Raw genomic sequence first — 19,585 nt, forward strand, 5'->3', positions numbered from 1 at the left:
CTAGAGACTGGCAACCCCTCAATCGGGTGGTTGAACCGAGAACTGAAACCAGGCGAATGTTCTGGCGCAATTGACCCTCTCGGCCTGCAAAAGCCCAGCACGAGGGTCTGATTTCCTGCACCTGTTCCACTCGCTTACTATTTGACCGTTTGCCTGTTGTACATTAGTAGGTCCATGCCTTGTTGAATCGGGTCCAGTGGTAAGGAACTAGGGTTGCCAGGAGTGTTCCCTCTAAGCCGAGTTAGTGTGAGCCAGCTCACAGTTTTTTAGCCTCTGGCTCGCACACATTTTTGTCTCGGCTCAGGAAGGAGGGCTCCAGAGCAAACTAACTGATGCAGTAGCCAAATTGCTCGCTCACCACTTTCACGCCGGTAGCTCACAAAGTAGGGATTTTTGCTCATAAGACTCCACAGCTTAGGGGGAGCCAGCTCCCAGCTAGGAAATCCCTGGAGATTTTGGCAGTGGGGCCTGAGGAGGGAGGGCTTTGGGGAGCGGAGGGACATCCGTGGGGTATAATGCCAAAGAGTCCACCTTCCACAGTAGCCATTTCTCCAGGTGAACTGATTTCTGTCGCCTGGACATCAGTTGTAATCCCAGGAGATCTCCAGCCACCCCCTGGAGGTTGGCAACTCTATAGGAAAGCTTTCTGCTGGCCGTAGAATAAAAAGGGGGGTGGGGCAGGGAAGAGCTGTGTATGGCACCCAGGGCTTATTGGAGGAAGGGAAGGAGGTACTTAGACTACCCAACAGGATACTGCTGTGCTCGGGCCACACCTCTTAGTGGCAAGAGATTCCAGAAGTTAGCGCTTACCTGGTTTGGATCCCTTGGAAGAAGAAGCCCTGGAGACTCAAAGCAGGTACTGTAAAATTAGTTAAGAACAAGAACAAGTGGGGACTCGCAAGAAACCTGCGCGGAGGGGGCATTCCCCCACTTTTGCTTCCTTCTCTCCCCCCTCTATCTTCCCCTTTCTTTCTCTCCCCAAGCCAATCCCCCCTTCTTTTTCTTTCCAACCCTCCACAAAGCTAATCCTTCCTTCTCTCTCCCCCCCAAGCCAATCCCCCCTTCTTTCTCCTTCCCTCTTTTTCCCTACCTCTGAGACTGGCAGCGGTGGTGACAGTGCTTGAGAGCTGCTCCAAGCCTGGAGAGACAATGGTTTTTATTTTGAGAAGAATTTAAAGCCCCCAATGTATATTTTTTTAAGTCACCCAAGTTTGCAGAAAAACTTGTTTGGGGTATGTATGCCCCCATCTGCGGATTTAGATATCTGCACACAGGGGACTGTTGAGAATTAGATAGGTGGGGGAATGGCTACTCCCTGCAAGTTTCTCGCAGGGCCCCAGTTGTATAGATATGCAGGTAGAATGCAGGTGCAGGCACACCTACAGGGTGGATTACTCAACTAACCTTTGAGTCAGACCAGTAAGAAATGGCAGGGTAGGGAACGCGGCACTGTTAAGAACGTAAGAAGATCCGTACCAACAACAACAAAAAAAGGTGTTTTGGCCTGGTGTCTCTGACACTCTGACCAACTTTCCTGAGAAGGTCTGTTCTTGTTAAGTGGGAAATCCCTGCGCTGCTTTATGATTTATTCTCCCTTACAAGTACATTGGAAGAGGGGGCGGATGTGTCGGGATTCAGTTCCCAGAGGAAATGGAAGCCGTCCAACTAGGACTTCCCTCTCTAGTGTTTGACATCCAGGGGAAATACAAATAAGGGCTTGTTTACCGACCTGAATTCGTACCCGCTTCTTCTTTTTGCTCCCGTTCCCATGCAGACCATCATGATCCACAGCAAGCTGCAGATCTGCCTGCTAATCGTCGGCTATCTCACTTACCTCCTGGTGGGCGCTGGTATCTTTCAAATCCTGGAAGGGGATGAAGAGAGGAGGCAGCAAGCCGCCGTGGTGAGGATGAAGGAGGATTTCCTGCAGAACTTCACTTCCCTCAGCCCTGCGGAGGTGGAAATCTTCGTGAAGGTAAGGCACCCCAAGACTGACAGCCGGTACGATTATTATTTCACCTCATTTATACCCGCTCTGAGACTATAAGGGTGGGGTATAAATCCAATCTCTTCTTCTCCTCTTCTTTTAAACTGCCCGAATCGGCATTTGTCTTTCCCACCGGTGTCCCAGCCTTTTGACTCCTTCTTCAAAAAAAGCTGTCTGCATTTGGTGTCGTTTTCACACCTCAAGAGTGCTGGCATACTTTTGCACGTCCGCATATGTTTATCGTCCTTTCGGGGCGGCTCCACTGTCATTGCACCGCCGCGCTGCTTTAAAAGAATCTCCTCCGAACCACATTCAAAGGAGCATAGAGAAAGACGGGCGTCACAGCAGCAGGAAGCTGATTTAAAAACGCAAATGCAGATCCGACCTGGGACTCAAGACAGATGACATGCTATAAACCAGGAAGGCAGCATACAGCAGCCGATGAGCAATGCATTCGGACTAGGATTACGTAAATGACTTGTGGGGGGGGGGGAAGGAAAAGGCCATCACGTCTCAGCCAGTTTATCGTGCCCTGTAGGGTTTTCACAGCAAGAGACGTTCAGAAGTGGTTTGCCATTGCCTGCCTCTGCACAGCAACCGTGGGCTTCCTTGGTGGTCTCCCATCCAAGTACTAACCAGGGCCGACCCTGCTTTAGCTTCCAAGATCTAATGAGATTGAACCAGACTGGCCCATTCAGGTTTTCAAGGCAAGAGATGTTCAGAGGCCAGGGCCGACCCTGCTTTAGCTTCCAAGATCTAATGAGATTGAACCAGACTGGCACATTCAGGTTTTCAAGGCAAGAGATGTTCAGAGGTGGTTCGCCATTGCCTGCCTCTGCACAGCAACCGTGGGCTTCCTTGGTGGTCTCCCATCCAGGGCCGACCCTGCTTTAGCTTCCAAGATCTAATGAGATTGAACCAGACTGGCCCATCCAGACCAGTAAGAAATGGCAGGGTAGGGAACGCGGCACTGTTAAGAACGTAAGAAGATCCGTACCAACAACAACAAAAAAAGGTGTTTTGGCCTGGTGTCTCTGACACTCTGACCAACTTTCCTGAGAAGGTCTGTTCTTGTTAAGTGGGAAATCCCTGCGCTGCTTTATGATTTATTCTCCCTTACAAGTACATTGGAAGAGGGGGCGGATGTGTCGGGATTCAGTTCCCAGAGGAAATGGAAGCCGTCCAACTAGGACTTCCCTCTCTAGTGTTTGACATCCAGGGGAAATACAAATAAGGGCTTGTTTACCGACCTGAATTCGTACCCGCTTCTTCTTTTTGCTCCCGTTCCCATGCAGACCATCATGATCCACAGCAAGCTGCAGATCTGCCTGCTAATCGTCGGCTATCTCACTTACCTCCTGGTGGGCGCTGGTATCTTTCAAATCCTGGAAGGGGATGAAGAGAGGAGGCAGCAAGCCGCCGTGGTGAGGATGAAGGAGGATTTCCTGCAGAACTTCACTTCCCTCAGCCCTGCGGAGGTGGAAATCTTCGTGAAGGTAAGGCACCCCAAGACTGACAGCCGGTACGATTATTATTTCACCTCATTTATACCCGCTCTGAGACTATAAGGGTGGGGTATAAATCCAATCTCTTCTTCTCCTCTTCTTTTAAACTGCCCGAATCGGCATTTGTCTTTCCCACCGGTGTCCCAGCCTTTTGACTCCTTCTTCAAAAAAAGCTGTCTGCATTTGGTGTCGTTTTCACACCTCAAGAGTGCTGGCATACTTTTGCACGTCCGCATATGTTTATCGTCCTTTCGGGGCGGCTCCACTGTCATTGCACCGCCGCGCTGCTTTAAAAGAATCTCCTCCGAACCACATTCAAAGGAGCATAGAGAAAGACGGGCGTCACAGCAGCAGGAAGCTGATTTAAAAACGCAAATGCAGATCCGACCTGGGACTCAAGACAGATGACATGCTATAAACCAGGAAGGCAGCATACAGCAGCCGATGAGCAATGCATTCGGACTAGGATTACGTAAATGACTTGTGGGGGGGGGGGAAGGAAAAGGCCATCACGTCTCAGCCAGTTTATCGTGCCCTGTAGGGTTTTCACAGCAAGAGATGTTCAGAGGTGGTTCGCCATTGCCTGCCTCTGCACAGCAACCGTGGGCTTCCTTGGTGGTCTCCCATCCAGGGCCGACCCTGCTTTAGCTTCCAAGATCTAATGAGATTGAACCAGACTGGCCCATCCAGGTTTTCAAGGCAAGAGATGTTCAGAGGTGGTTCGCCATTGCCTGCCTCTGCACAGCAACCCTGGGCTTCCTTGGTGTCCTCCCATCCAAGTACTAACCAGGGGCGACCCTGCTTAGCTTCCAAGATCTAATGAGATTGAACCAGACTGGCCCATCCAGGTTTTCAAGGCAAGAGATGTTCAGAGGTGGTTCGCCATTGCCTGCCTCTGCACAGCAACCCTGGGCTTCCTTGGTGGCCTCCCATCCAAGTACTAACCAGGGGCGACCCTGCTTAGCTTCCAAGATCTAATGAGATTGAACCAGACTGGCCCATCCAGGTTTTCAAGGCAAGAGATGTTCAGAGGCAGTTTGCCGTTGCCTGCCTCTGCACAGCAACCCTGGGCTTCCTTGGTGTCCTCCCATCCAAGTACTAACCAGGGGCGACCCTGCTTAGCTTCCAAGATCTAATGAGATTGAACCAGACTGGCCCATTCAGGTTTTCAAGGCAAGAGATGTTCAGAGGTGGTTCGCCATTGCCTGCCTCTGCACAGCAACCGTGGGCTTCCTTGGTGGTCTCCCATCCAGGGCCGACCCTGCTTTAGCTTCCAAGATCTAATGAGATTGAACCAGACTGGCCCATCCAGGTCAGGACTCAGGACAGGTGGAAAGTGCCCTCAAGTGGCTCCCTCAGGTGGTGCAGAGTTCCCCCTCCCTGGCTTTCTTCAAGCAGCCGCGGGACAAACCCTCGTCAGGGATGCTCTAAGCTGATCCTCCACTAAGCAGGGGAGTCGGATGGCTAGATGGCCTGTCTGGCCCCTTCCAACTCTATGATTATGGTGACCCCTGTAGACAGTTCGAGTCAAGAGATGGTCAGAGGTGGTTTGCCATTGCCTGCCTCTGTGTCACAAATGTCATTTATCTAGTGTCTCACAACCCTGGACCTGGTGGTCTCCCATCCAAGTACAAACCGGGGCCAACCCAGCTTAGCTTTTGAGACCTGACAAAGTCAGGCTAGACTGGGCTATCCAGGTAAGGAAATATTAGCCTGCCCTTTATTAGGGGGTCATTGGCAGATTTTTTTATCCAGGCCAGGGCATCATAATCGTGTGCTGTCAGGTCACAGCTGACTTGCACCGATCCTGTAGGGTTTTCAAGGCAAGAGACGTTCAGAGGTGGTTTGCCTGCCTCTGCATAGCAGCCCTGGACTTCCTTGGTAGTCTCCCCTCTAAGTACTATCGAGGACCGACCCTGCTTAGCTTGCCAAGCTCTGATGAGAACTGGCCATCCTGGGCCATCCAGAGAAGGTCAGGTAAATAACTCAGAGTCAGAACATACTTAAAAAAAAATATATTGCGATTCACAAATCGATACGTCAGCATAGTTAACATAACATTTAATTTAATAGCTTTATTCCCTCTCCTAAAAAGGAGAGATATTTCGCTTAAAGTCAGGAAAAAGGGTGGGTATATAGATGGATAAAGAAAAGGGTGAGTGGTGTTAGTATATTAGTACATTAATCTTTTCATATTAAGAATTAGAGTCAATCACTGCTTCTGTAGTCCGGCGTTCTTTTCTTCCTCCATCTCTGTTAACAAGGCAATTAATATGTTAGTATTGTCCTTCTGGGAGTTAATTTCTTTTTCAGAGTGTAATCCAAAAATCGAAAAGTCTCTAGAATCTGGGGTCCTTTCCTTTCTTATCTCTCAAGTTATACTTCAGAGCAGTCGCTCCTTTGGGTTCCTCGTCCTTCACCTCTCCCTCCGAGCTGCTGTCTTCCACGTTCAGTCCTGTCATCCACTTGGCCAGTTCTGCCTCTTCTTCTTTACTGGCGTGCCTTTCTAAGAAGTCTTGAGCCTTAAAGATAGAATCAATCTTTTCTCTCTTTTCTTTGAACTTGAAAGTCAGTCCTTCGGGCACCAGCCATTTGTAATTTGTTTGATGGTTTTGTAGAAATCTGGTCAGTCCTTTATATTCTTTTCTTTTCATTCTTATTTCAAATGGAACATCTTTTAAAATTCTTATCGGCTGATCTCCGATTTTCAGGGGCGTTGCTGATGTCACCTTTAGTATCTGATCTCTGAGACGTTGCTTTGTAAATTTTACAACCACTTCTGCTGGCAACTTGTTTTTTCTTGTATAATTGGAATAGGCCCTATAGGCCAAATCCATTTCTTCTTTTATTTTTTCCGCTTCGTTGCCAGTTAGTGGAGCCAAAGCTGTCGCCAATATGTCTCTTAGATCCTCTCCAGTTTCTTCTTTCAGTCCCTGGAACCGGAGGGTTACATTTGCTTTTTCCATTTGAAGCATTAATAATTTCTTGTCTTGTTTTTCCTGATATTTTTCAACTTTATTGACCTTCTTCTTAACTTCTTGTACTTCTTCGGCTGATCTGATTGACAGCAGATCCAGCAAGGGAAGGGCTTGGGCAGGAAGTCCCTCCCGTCTTCTTCACCAGCTTTTCTTGTACTTTTTTAGTCCCCGCCATGCTTCAGTTTTGTTTACACCTAGAAAGTTCGTGCTGCAGCCTTCAAGGAAGCTTCCCTCCTCTCCGCTTATTTCTCCCTCCCAGCAAGGTAAACCGTTCGTGCGTTTTTTCGCTTCCCCCCCCTCTTTGTTTTAAAAGTCTCTTTTTAATACAGAGGTGGTAGTCCCTCCTCCCTTTCGCTTCTTGGGGGGGGTGAGGCTTTCTTTTAAATACCACCGCTTAAAATCTCGAACGCTGGCTTACAGTTTGTCGCTTGCTTCTCTCTCTGACTCGATTCATCCGCTCCACCACTCCGCTTTCCCGGCGGCTTTGGGGCACAATGCAGCTGGAGCCGTTTGGGGCAGGGAGAGACTATGGTTGGGGGAACCTCAATTCCCGGCTTTTATGCTGGCAAGAGGCATCCCCGAGTCTCTCAAATGCACCCCCCTGGTTCGGAGCCCTTTAACAAAGGCTCCTTAGGATCTCCGCATGAGCGGGACCCCTCCAGACGGCATGTGGGCGATCCGACTCCGGGAACTCACCCGAGAGTCGGTCGCCAGGCGCGCAGCCATAACCGGAACTCATAGTTAACATAACATTAACAGTGTAAGTATACAAAAATGTTAGCACTTGGTTAGCCAGTTCTAAAAACAAAAATTCATTGTGTTACAACATGTCGATTGTACTACTTAATTCGTTTTATTAGTTACATGAGGGGTGACATGATCGAGGTTTATAAGATTATGCGTGGGATGGAGCAGGTCCAGAAAAAAGTCCTTTTCTCCCTTTCTCACAATACAAGAACTCGTGGGCACTCCATGAAATTCCTGAGCAGTTGGGTTAGAACGGATAAAAGGAAATCCTTCTTCACCCAAAGAGTGATTAACACGTGGAATTCACTGCCACAGGAGGTTGTGGTGGCTACAAGCATGGACAGCTTCAGGAGGGAATTTGGATGAACATTTGGAGCAGAGGTCCATCCGTGGCTATTAGCCACAAGGTATAAATAGGAACTCTGAGTCTGGGGCAAGTGATGCTCTGTATTCTTGGTGTTTGGAGGGGTCAACAGTGGGAGGGCTTCTAGTGTCCTGGCCCCACTGGTGGACCTCCTGTTGGCACCTGGTATTTTTGGCCATTGTGTGACAGAGTGTTGGACTGGATGGGCCATTGGCCTGATCCAACACTAACTTCTCTTATGAAGATAGTATTGCAGGGGGTTGGACTAGATGACCTGCAAGGTCCCTTCCAACTCTAACATTCTATGATTCTTTTTTTAAAGAAAGAGTTATTGTTTGCTAAATCATACCATCGTCTATCCAGTACCAGATACCCTTTCTCAACTAAATTTGTCTGATTCATATTGCATTCGGATCCTAATATTCTATCTGAGGTCCTATCTACAGTCAAATTATCTCCTAACTTTAGGTGCCATTGTCGAATTGTCGGGGGATTTTTTCCTCTTCTGGTTCCAGGCAATAAGATTTTTTTTTGCTGCCATTAGCATTATCATTATTAATTCCTTGTGGGGTTTAGGAATGTTTGGATCTTCCCATAAATTGAGAAGAACCACCTCTGGAGTTTTAGAGGCCGAGTCAGAACATACTTACCACTAGCGTGGCATCGTCGGGTGGCTGCCAGTGAGTGGGCTCAGCTGAGATCTGACAGAAGTCCTGAATTATGTGATTCTTCACCTTGGGTGATTTGCAGCATTGTGGCAGTCCCTTTTTGGTGATTTATTTATTTTATTATTAAATTTATACCCCACCCTCCCCAATGGGCTCAGGGCGGCTAACAAATGAGGCACATATGCCAAGCTAAACAGATAAAAGCAGGATAAAACAACAATAAAACAATCATTTATGTAAGAATACAAGTGCTCTAGATGTCACACATGACTGATGGGGTCACACATGACAAAGTGGTCCCAAAGCGATGCAATAGACTCCAAGTGATACAGCGATCTGTCCTTCCTCCCAGGGCCGTCTCATTCCCCAATGACACCCACTCCATTGAGTGGTGGTGGTACGGTGATGGTATAGTGATGGCGGCGGCTCCTACTCAAAAGCCTGGCGGAAGAGCTCCGTCTTTCAGGCCCTGCGGAAGAGCTCCGTCTTTCAGGCCCTGCGGAACTGCGCCAAGTCCCGCAGGGCCCGGATCTCCTCCGGGAGCTCATTCCACCAGATAGGAGCTGCCACCGAAAACGCCCTTGCCCTGGTAACAGCAAACTGAATGTCTTTGGGACCTGGGGTTACCAGTCGATGTTGAGTCCCAGACCGTAGTGCCCTTGGGGGAACATATGGGGAAAGGCGGTCCCTGAGGTATGCCGGACAGATGGCAGAAACCACTGGGATGTTTGGATTAATATAGCAGAGGTTGCCCAGTCATAGAAGCTCAGTGATTCTGAGTGCAGTCTCCAAAGAGGTATATTGCAAAAGGTAAACACTTACATTTATTCAAATTGATTCAGTTCGCATTCAGGTTGCAGTCGAAAGGCGAGAAAGGAACCTGATCTCAAGAGTCCTTTCCCTATCACAAATGACCCTAACCCTAACTACGGCGGCGGCCAGAATTCTTTATGCTAAATATTGGAAATCAACGGAGATACCAACAAAGCGAGAATTTATAAACAAAGTTTTGGAGGCAGCGGAATTGGATAAATTGACGTTATTGATAAAAGGTTTAACAGACTCTACATTCCAGAATACTTGGACACGGTTTTATAATTGGTATGATAATCACACGTTGGCAAGTTTATAATGGTCAGACTATTCGTTTTATTAGAAAGTCTATACTCGATTGAGATAGAGTGGATGGTTACTCATCATAATAGACAAGAATAGAGATTAAGGTGGATTAGGCATAAGCATAATGGTTGTTAAAAAGAATGATAACCCCCATATATGAGAGTATGCAGGGCTATTTTTGGGCAGGAACGCACAGAAACGGAGTTCCGGCTGGCTCCCAAATTGGCCACGCCCAGCAGGAACTCATTAGCATAAGAGGCCACACCCAACATCAGAAACTCATTAGGATTGGCTACATTAGGGGTGTGTGGCCTAACATGCAAAGGAGTTCCTGCTACAAAAAAAGCCCTGGGTTTTGACAACAAACAAGGTAAACAGAATAAGAAGCAAAAGGTGGGTGTGGCTGGATGACCACACTTCTGGTAACATGGGGGTGTGGCCTAATGTGCTAATGAGCTGTGCTGTCAGGGGCATGGCCTAATATGCTAATGAGTTCCTGCTGTTGGGTGTGGCCTATTATGCTAATGAGTTCCTGCTGGGCTTTTTCTACAAAAAGAGCCCTGTTGTATGTATGTTTAGATGTTCATTTTGTCTTTGTGTAAAACATGTGAAAAATTGCAATACAATTCTGCCTTTCGGGGCAGTTTAAAAAAACACAAAAAAACAAATGGCCAGCCTGTCCAGCATCGCGTGTTTGGGAGTACGAGGGCATCCTCTCTACCGTAGAGACCCGCAGAGACATTTATTTATTATGTATTTCATTAATTTCATGAATTGCCCACCCTGCAAGCAGGCTCTGGGTGACTGACGATCTTAAAACAGTTAAACTACAATCAGCATAAAACCAGAGGTCATTTCGGGGGGGAACGCGGGGGAACACAGTTCCCCCGGGTGAGGTACGGGGGGCGGGGCACATGACGAAGCCCCGCCCCCTGCTTCCGGCCGCCCCGCTTCCGGCCCTCATTCAGCCAGGAGGAGGCAGGAGAAGAGGGAGGGTAAGTTGCTTCCTCCCTGCCTCTCCCCACCCCTGCCTGCCTGGGGCCAGGGAGGGCCTTCGCGGGGCTTCCTTGCACTCCCGCCGGCCTTGCAGGTCCATCGCCGAGCCCCTCATGGGTGGTGGCCGGGACCATTGGGGGTGGCCGGGACCATTGGGGGCAGGGTGTGTGGCCTTATGACACACTTCCGGTGATGTCAGAGGATGTGGCCTTATGACACACTTCCGGTGATGTCAGGGGGTGTGGCATATACTAATGAGTTATGCTAATGAGTTCCCCTAGCTCTTTTTCTACGAAATGACCCCTGCATAAAACTATCATAATAATCCAATAAATTAACAGTCCAGATGGCGAGATAGACCCCTTTTGCCAGCTAAAGTGCTGTCTGTGCAGCAGGATAGGGAAGACTAAGTGGGGTGGTCATAGGGAAAACCCAGAAAGAAACAGAAGGAGGGTGCCAGTCTTAACTGTTGCTGCCCCCAACTAAAAGTCAGAAAGAACGTGTGTCTCCGTGGAAGGCCATGTGAAGAGAGTGGAAGGCCATGTGAAGAGAGTGGAAGGACAAAGGGTGAAAGGACAAAGAGAGAGAGAGGAGGGGTCAGAGGGCAGCTCCCAGGCTAAGACAAGGAGAGGCATCCCGTTTCAAGGAGATAATACCCATCCACACTTAGAGTGACGTAGCGCACCCCAGTGTCCAGGCATGCTGACTCGCTCGCTACAACAGAAACCACACCGCCTTTGCTTCCCATTGTTTTTGGCAGAGGCTGTTTTGCCTGAGGCATTTGAATAGTCAAAGAAGCTCACAGAGGCAAGATCCCTTTGCATTGCAGATGCGGCTTCAGTAAGGAAAAGGAACAGTCTACAACGTAAACAGAGAGGAGCAGTCCCTTAGGGCCCTCTTAGTCGCTGGGGCTTCCGACAGCAGTGGCCCGCGCCCCTGAGCCTGGTCCTTCAGCACCTCCTGGTCTCTAGTGGAAGCCCCCTCACTGCCTCTTCCCCCTTCTATACTCTCCTCCATTTGTTCTGTGCAGGGGTCATTTCGTAGGAAAAGAGGTGCAGGAGCTCATTAGCGTAACCTATTACCAGGGGTCATTTCCTGCAGGAGCGCAAAGGAGCGGAGCTCTGGCAGTAAAGAGCCCAGGGGACAGGCACATGCAACAAGCCCCGCCCCCTGCTCCCAGCAGCCCTCAGTCAGAGCAAGAAGCAGCCAGGTAAGTTGTAGAGCCCCCCCCCCATAGAAAGCAATCCAAAACAGTCCAGTAGCAGCTTTAAGACCAACTTTTATTCAGGTACAAGCTCTCCCTCCTCTGCGAGGACAGGTGTGGCACATGCAAATGAGTTATGCTAATGACTTATGCTAATGAGCTCCTGCACTTCTTTTTCTACGAAATGACCCCTGCCTATTAGCATAACTCATTTGCATATGTCACACCCCCTGACATCACCGGAAGTGTGTCAGAAGGCAACACCCACCGCTCAGGCTCCACTGGACTGTTTTGGATTGCTAGCTATTGGGGGAGGGGGAAATGTGCAGATCTGTCCTCACAGAGAAGGGAGAGCTTGTACCTGAATAAAACTTGGTCTTAAAGGTGCCACTGGACTGTTTTGGATCGGGGGGCCGGGGGGGGGGCTCTGCAGCTTACCTGGCTGCTTCTTGCTCTGACTGAGGGCTGCTGGGAGCAGGGGGCGGGGCTTGTAGCATGTGCCCACCCCCTGGGCTCTTTACTGCCGGAGCTCCGCTCCTGTGCACTCCCGCAGGAAGTGACCCCTGGGTGTGTGTGAGTACAAAGTGCCATCAGGTCACAGCCAACTTCTGACGATGACCTCTCGGATGGGTTTCAAGGCAAGAGATGCTCAGAGGTGGTTTGCCGTTGCCTGCCTCTGCGTAGCGACCCTGGGCTTCCTTGGAGGTCTCCCATCCAACTCCTACCCAGGGCTGACCTTAGCTTCCGAGATCTGACAAGACCAGGTCAGCCCGGGCCATTCAAGTCAGGGAAAATAATGGGGGTAGAACCGTGCCGTCAAGTGGCAGCTGACTCATGGCGACCCCGTTAGGGTTTTCAAGGCAAGAGATGTTCAGAGGTGGCTTGCCTCTGCAAGTGAACTTGGAATTTCTCGGTGGTCTCACCTCCAAATACTAACCAGGGCCAACCCTGCTTAGCTCCTGAGATCTGATGAAATCGGGCTAGCCTGGGCCATCCAGGTCGGGCTTCCGCTTGTTAAAAAAAAAGTTTCCCTTGCTCGAAAGCCAGTCGAATCTGACTCTAGGGATGCGGTGCTCATCTCCGTTTCCAAGCCGGAGAGCCAGCACTGTCCGAAGACGTTTCCGTGGTCATGTGGCCGGCATGACTAGATGCCAAGGCACACGGAACGCTGTTGCCTTCCCACCGAAGTGGTACCTATTTATCTACTTGCAATTTCTTGCTTTCGATCTGCTCGGTTGGCAGGAGCCGGGGCCAGAGACGGGAGGCTCACCCCGTCCTGCGGCACTTGGGTCTCGAACTGCCGAACTACCGACCTTCCAGTCTGCAGTTTCAGTGTCTTAACCTTTGAGCCACCCCAGCCCTGGCCGCTGCCTAATGGCAGGCTATAAATAACATAAATAATAATTCCAGAGGCTCCCCTAAAGCAGCTTTTACTTAATGATCTGCAACAGTTGCCAGCCGCCTTTCCTTCTGAGGGAGCTCCAGGCAGCTTACAACCTAGATCAAACGCATAAAATGAAATACACCGAAAAGACGAAAGCCAAGATTTAAAACTGCAATTCAGGATTGCTATTTGAACTTAACCAAATGTGGTCCTGAATAAAACCAGCTGCCTCCTAAAGATTGAAAGTGAGGTGACCGGGTGAACCTCCCCGGGAAGGTTGTTCCATGGTCACGGGGCTGCCACTGAAAAGACCCTGTCTGAAGCGCCCAACCAACAAGCTTCTTTGATTGGTGGGACAGTCAAGAGACCCTCTCCCTGTTATCTTAGCTCCTGAGCAGGAACTTATGGGAGAGGACAGTCCTCCAGACACTCCAGCCCAGTGTTCCTTCTAAGCTGAGTTAGTGTGAGCTGGCTCACGGTTTTTTAGCCTCCGGCTCACAGATTTTTTGTCTTAGCTCAGGAAGGACGGCTCCAGGGCAGAGGGAACATTGCTCCAGTCCCAACCCATGTAGGGATTTGAAGGTGAGAACCAACACCTTGAATTCAGCTTGGGAGCGGATTGGTAGCTGGTGTAATTTCTGAAAGATCAGGCTAACTGGACAAGCTAGGGGAGGGTAGCAAACATGCCACAGGACTGACATGGGGACCTCCCGTTTTCTGAGGCTGAAATGACTTCTAGGTTGTGGTTGACATATAAGTCTATCAATGACTGAAAGGAACCTCCACATTCAGAGGCACCAAACCCCTGAATCCCAGAGCCAACATCAGGGGAAGGCTTCAGCCTCTATGCCCTGGTGTTGGCCCTCCAGAGGAACCGGTTGGCCACCGTGTGAGACAGGATGCTGGACTAGATGGACCCTCACTGGTCTGATCCAGCAGGGCTCTTCTGGTGTTCTAATGAAGGCCACAACCTCTATGCCATGTTGTTGGCCCTCCAGAGGAACTGGTTGGCCACCGTGTGAGACAGGATGCTGAACTAGATTGACCACTGGTCTGATCCAGCAGGGCTCTTGTTATGTTCGATTGAAGGCCTCAGCCTCTATGCTCTGTTGTTGGCTCGTCTGATGTTCTAATGAAGGCCTTGGCCTCTATGCTCTGTTGTTGGCCCTCCAGAGGAACTGGTTGGCCACTGTGTGAGACAGGATGCTGGACTAGATGGACTATCAGTCTGATCCAGCAGGGCTCTTCTGATGTTCTAATGAAGGCCTCGGCCACTCTGCCCTGTTGTTGGCCCTCCAGAGGAACTGGTTGGCCACTGTGTGAGACAGGATGCTGGACTAGATGGACCACTGGTCTGATCCAGCAGGGCTCTTCCGTTGTTCTTTTGAAGGCCTCAGCCACTGTGCCGTGGTGTTGGCCAGTCAGAGGAACTGGTTGGTCACTGTGTCTTCCGATGTTCTTATGAAGGCCTCGTCCTCTATGCCCTGTTGTTGGCCCTCCAGTGGAACTGGTTGGCCACTGTGTAAGGCGGATGCTGGACTGGATGGACCACTGGTCTGATCCAGCAGAGTCTTATGGTCCTGAGTCAGAAAGCCAAATGGAGCGATGACAGGACAGAGCAATTTTAGTTAGAGATATATGTAGGTATTTTGATCACTAGTGGCTGAGTGCATCTTAGGTCGCTGGAACCTTCCAACGGAACTCTGCCTTCCTTCACAGAATCTGATGGAAGCCGTCCGGATGGGAATGGATCCGACGGGACGTGGGAACAGCAACTGGGATTTCAGCAACTCCTTCTTCTTTGTGGGCTCGATGTTATCCACAATAGGTAAACCAACGAGCAAACATTCGAATTGCCCGACTCCCTCCCCCTCGAGGTCTCCCAAACGATACACGGCTCACCTTCAAGATTTTACTTTCCTTCACAATGCTCCTATTGTCCTTGACATCTCAGTCGCCCCCTCCCGCCTCCCTCTCTCGCACTGCAGAAAGAGGAATTTGTCGGCTGCACTGATAAGAGACTTGATCTCCCATACTTCTTAAGGCTCCGGTCAAGTATATTATGAATGATTCCCACGGGCCTCCGGCAGATAATAAAAGATGGTAGGGGGAAGGTGAAGTAAAGACGATAATCTGTCCCCTCGCAGGAAATCACTGAAATCACGTTGTTTTCATTCACACGTCGAAGAGAATCCATTTTTGCCTTATCGGCGGCGAGAATGAAAAATACGAAGCCGTGGAAAAGAGACCCCCTTTTAATAAAATGTCAGCATGCAGTATCTTTTTAAAAAAATATGCCCCAAGTCGTCTGGAGTCTGATTCTAAAAATAAGTCAAGAATGTCTAGTTTTTCAAGGGTCGCTATATTAAAAATGGATTCGGGAGGATTTCTTCCCATACAGAACAGCGGTTCCTCGCTATCACTTCCACTGGTCTTGGCAGAAGCCTCCGGGTTTAAGAAGATTTCAGGGTCTGCTAAGAATGCGTATTGTTAATATTAATAATTACATTTGCATCTCTCAGTCTCGCCAAAGAGCTTAGGAACCTGTGGGTTCACATTTCTTATTTAATTGTCACACCGGCTCTTTGAAGTGAGCTAGGCTGTGTTCTAATCAAGTCCTGGGTCATTCAGTGCGTACCGTGGCTTGATGCAGGGCTATTTTTGGGCAGGAACGCACAGGAATGGCGTTCCGGCTGGCTTCAGAGTTGGCCACACCCACTATGGACAAAACCTCTGCATGTGTAGCTATAGAAGGAAGGCCTGGAGAGCGACCCCCCCCCCCGCGACTCTGAGGTGGGCAGGCTGGGGGGGGGGCCTGGAAGGATCAGGGAGGCATTTAAATGCCTCCCCGTGCCTTCCCCCCTCCAAGGGCTGGCTTGTCCGGACTCCCAGCAGCCGTGGGACACCCGGGCAAGCCAAGGGAGGGCATGGGGGTGTGGCCTAATATCCTAATGTATTTCTGTTGTTAGGTGTGGCCTATTATACTAATGAGTTTCTGCTGGGCTTTTTCTACAAAAAAAGCTAGATGAAATTTGAACTTGGGTCTCCCCAATCCACATCCAACACCATCCAGTATATTATACCGGACCAGCATACTGGCACACAAAACCACAACCATTTACACAGAACAGATCTCTTCTCTGCCATACACTGGCCACGTAGGAGTATCCACTCCTCGGCTACGACCGAATTTTTCTCATGTATTTTGTGTGAAGTGTCATCAAATTGCTTTCGACATGGCAACCCTATGGATTAATGGCCTCTAAAATGCCCTACCCTTAAAAGCCTTGCTCAGGTCTTGCAAACTGAGGGCCCTTGTGGCTTCCTTGACTGAGTCCAGTTTGGTGTAGTGGTTAAGTGCGCGGACTCTAATCTGGAAGAACCGGGTTTGATTCCCCACTGCTACATTTGCAGCTGCCGGATGACCTTGGGCAAGCCATAGTTCTGTCAGAGCTGTTCTCTCTCTCAGCCTTACCTCCATCACAGGGTGCCTGTTGTGGGGAGGGGAAGGGAAAGCAGTTTGTAAGCCGCTCTGAGACTCCGAGTGAAGGGAGGGGGTATAAATCCAATCTCCTCCTCCTCCTTATGTGCCCAAAGTACAATACCTTCAGTTTACTCATTTTAACTTCTAGGGAGAGGTCAAAACTTGATTTGATGTGGAATGCACTTGTTTTTCTGGTAAGCACATATAAAAGATGATTAAAATGTATTAGGGAGTAATTAATCTGCGCAAAGCAATCTTGGAATGAGTGCCATAACACACAGCATGTAAGACCCAAGAATTGGGTTTGTCTGGCTCTCATGTGAGATAAACAGCTCTGCTTTGGATCTGACACAGCCCAGGCTATCTTTCTTGGCTCTCTGTGGCAGTGCATTTGGAATTGCAGATAACTCTTTTTTGTTTTGTTTCGTGATTATTCTGGTGTGGCTGCTAAGCCTTCATGGATTCGAGCCGAGAACAACACGGTCTGGCCCTGAAACAATGCGGAATGTGTCGCTTATTCCAGCCACATACTTGCAGGTGGGGTGGTGGTGGGAGACGGGCGAGAATTCGTTTTGGGTGGGAAACCCTCCAGTGTGAGAAAACCCTGATGACATGAATGTGAGAACGTGGCCCTTCGCACATAAATTTAGCTAGATTAGCAAACAGGGGATGGAGGGTTTCTCCGATCCAAGGAGCAGGGAACTGAGTCGGGAAGCATTCAGATAACTAAACATTCAGCCTTGTGACTTCCTGTTTGATTAGGACCCTTCTCTGACTGCTACTTTGGGCGCAGGAAGCAATTCTTCTCCGGGCCAGTTTGGCTTGGAATCCTGGATGTACCCCCCCCTCCATCTTCTGGGCATGGAACAGGGGTCACTGTGTGTGTGTGTGTGTGTGTGTGTGTGTGGGTGGGTATTTGTCAATTTCCTGCCTTGTGCAGGGGGTTGGACTAGATGACCCTGGAGGTCCCTTCCCACTCTAGGGTTCTACGATTCTACTCTGTAGCTTTTGTAGGAGAATGATAAATCCAGGATGGTTTATGCAACTTTTTGTGTCCCCCCAAAACCCCCCCCAACAGGCTATGGAAATCTTTCTCCCAAGACAGCAGGTGGCCAGCTCTTCTGCGTCGTCTTCTCTCTCTTCGGCATCCCCTTGAATATCGTCTTCTTGCACCACATCGGCAAGATTCTCTCCCTGCTCTGTGAAAGGCTTGCTAAATGCCTGTACCGGAAGGGTGTAAAGAAGGTAACACACTTTGCTGATTTATCCCAGGGTAACTGAGTTTCTTCACACCAGCCACAAGGTTTACTCCAGTAGCACCTTTTAAGACTAACAAACTTTATTGTAGCAAAAGCTTTTGAGAAACACAGCTGTCTTCGTCAGATGCATGGATCTGACGAAGAGAGCTGTGTTTCTCGAAAGCTTATGCTACAATAAAGTGTGTTAGTCTTAAGGTGCTACTGGGCTTTTTACCGTTTTGCAACAACAGACTAACAAGGCTAACTCCTCTGGATCTAAGGTTTACTCCATCACGCACAGTCAACCGACTTCCCTTACGCCGCTATCCTATTTGCATTTGCGTATCTAACTGTAATACTAACATAACTTCCCGGCACCAAAGTGACAGCCATCATGAAGGACCGGATCCAACTTGGTTAATATATTTATTTACTGCATTTACCCTGTAACTGTTTCCCCAGTGGGGAGGCAAAATGGCTTGCCTTAGGGGTGCCCAACACAGTGCCCATACACCTGCCGATATCTTTTCTGGCGCCTGACAAGCAATGCTCCCTCTAAGCTGTGGAGTAGGGGTGTGCACACACACAAAAATTTGGTATTTTTTGGGTTCGGGTAAACCAAGCCCGAAAAATATCGGTATATACCAATATTCCCGAATCCCAATATTGGTAAGATATTGGGGTTCAGGAAAATTCGGTACTGCCAAATATATTCGGCTATTATACCCTATGGGGAAAGTCCCCATAGAGTATAAGGTCACTGGAGTCTTTCCTTCCCCAGCACCCTACCTCTAGTGAGTTTCGCTCCCCCGCCCATCAGCTGGGGAGTAAAATGGACCAGAGGAAGCAGCAGGGCAGCTGCGGAAGGGAAGACTCAGGAAGGAGGCATATTTAAATGCCCCCCTCCCTTCCCCAGCCTGCCTTTACCCCCAGGATCGGGTTCCCCTGACTCTCCACAGCTGCGAGACACCTGTGGAACTCGAAGAAAGGTATTTTAAACTGCCTTCACTCCCAGGATTGGCTTCCCCAGGTACCCCGTGGCTTGCAGGGCACCTGGGGAGCCTGAGGGTGGGAGGCAGTTTAAACTTCCTTCCCTCCCAGGCTCGGCTTCCCCAGCTCTCCGCAGCTGTGGGGTGCTTGGGGAACCCGTGGGAAGGAAGGCAGAGCCCTGCAGCTGCGAGGCACCTGGGTAACCCAAGGGAAGGAAGAAACTGCCTTTCCTCCCAGGATCAGCTTCCCCAGGTGCCCTGCGACTTGCGGGCCGCCTGGGGAACCCGAGTGGGGGAAGGCAGTTTAAACTATCTTTCCTCTCAGGATTGGCTTCCCTGGGAATGGGAAGGCAGAGCTGGTCAGTTCGGGGCTCTGAATAAAAGCCTAATTATGGTCCCTGCCACACGGCAGGGAAAAGGACGGTCGAACTGTGGCTAATCTGAGCCGCATCAAAGTTGAGACGGCGCGGCGGGATCTCACGGATCCCCAGAGCCGTGGCGCCATCGCTCCCCGGCACGATCAGATGCCGGGGAGAAAGCAACGGTGGGAAGGGGAGGCTGGCGAACTGCGCATGCTCACACATGCACAGTTCGGCCAGGAGCCGGGGATGCGCCGGCGCAAGGACGCGCCGGAGATCCCACGGCCGCACTTGCCGCGGCCCATTCGAAACAACCACCCAGGTAGGTGGTTCTTTTTTGGTGCGCTTCATGGGCGGGATGGGACAGATCAGAGACGGTAGCACGACGTTCCCCAGATGTTGCTGTGGGATCGCGCCCGTTTGCTCCGGCCCCGATCCGTCCTTCTCCCGGCCCAAACAGCTCGTATGAACAGGGCCCACGTTCATCTGAAGCATCTGAAGAAGTGAGCTTTGACTCACAAAAGCTTATGCTAGAATAAATTTTGTTGACCTCTAAAGTGACA

General features: G+C 49.8%; 1 protein-coding gene across 1 annotated transcript in view; it reads left to right on the forward strand.

The window, feature by feature from the left end:
• The first annotated feature begins 1,909 nt into the window (after window positions 1–1,909).
• The window catches only part of LOC107120392 (potassium channel subfamily K member 16-like), a 26,067-nt gene continuing 8,391 nt past the window's right edge, over window positions 1,910–19,585 (forward strand). The window contains exons 1-3 of the mRNA XM_015423079.1: window positions 1,910–1,975; window positions 14,672–14,780; window positions 17,515–17,681. Coding sequence (XP_015278565.1) covers window positions 1,910–1,975; window positions 14,672–14,780; window positions 17,515–17,681 — 342 coding nt within the window. The remainder of the gene's footprint in view (window positions 1,976–14,671; window positions 14,781–17,514; window positions 17,682–19,585) is intronic.

The sequence above is a fragment of the Gekko japonicus genome, unplaced genomic scaffold, assembly GCF_001447785.1.
Source record: "Gekko japonicus isolate JY-2015 unplaced genomic scaffold, Gekko_japonicus_V1.1 scaffold345, whole genome shotgun sequence".
In the NCBI taxonomy this organism is placed as follows: domain Eukaryota; kingdom Metazoa; phylum Chordata; class Lepidosauria; order Squamata; family Gekkonidae; genus Gekko; species Gekko japonicus.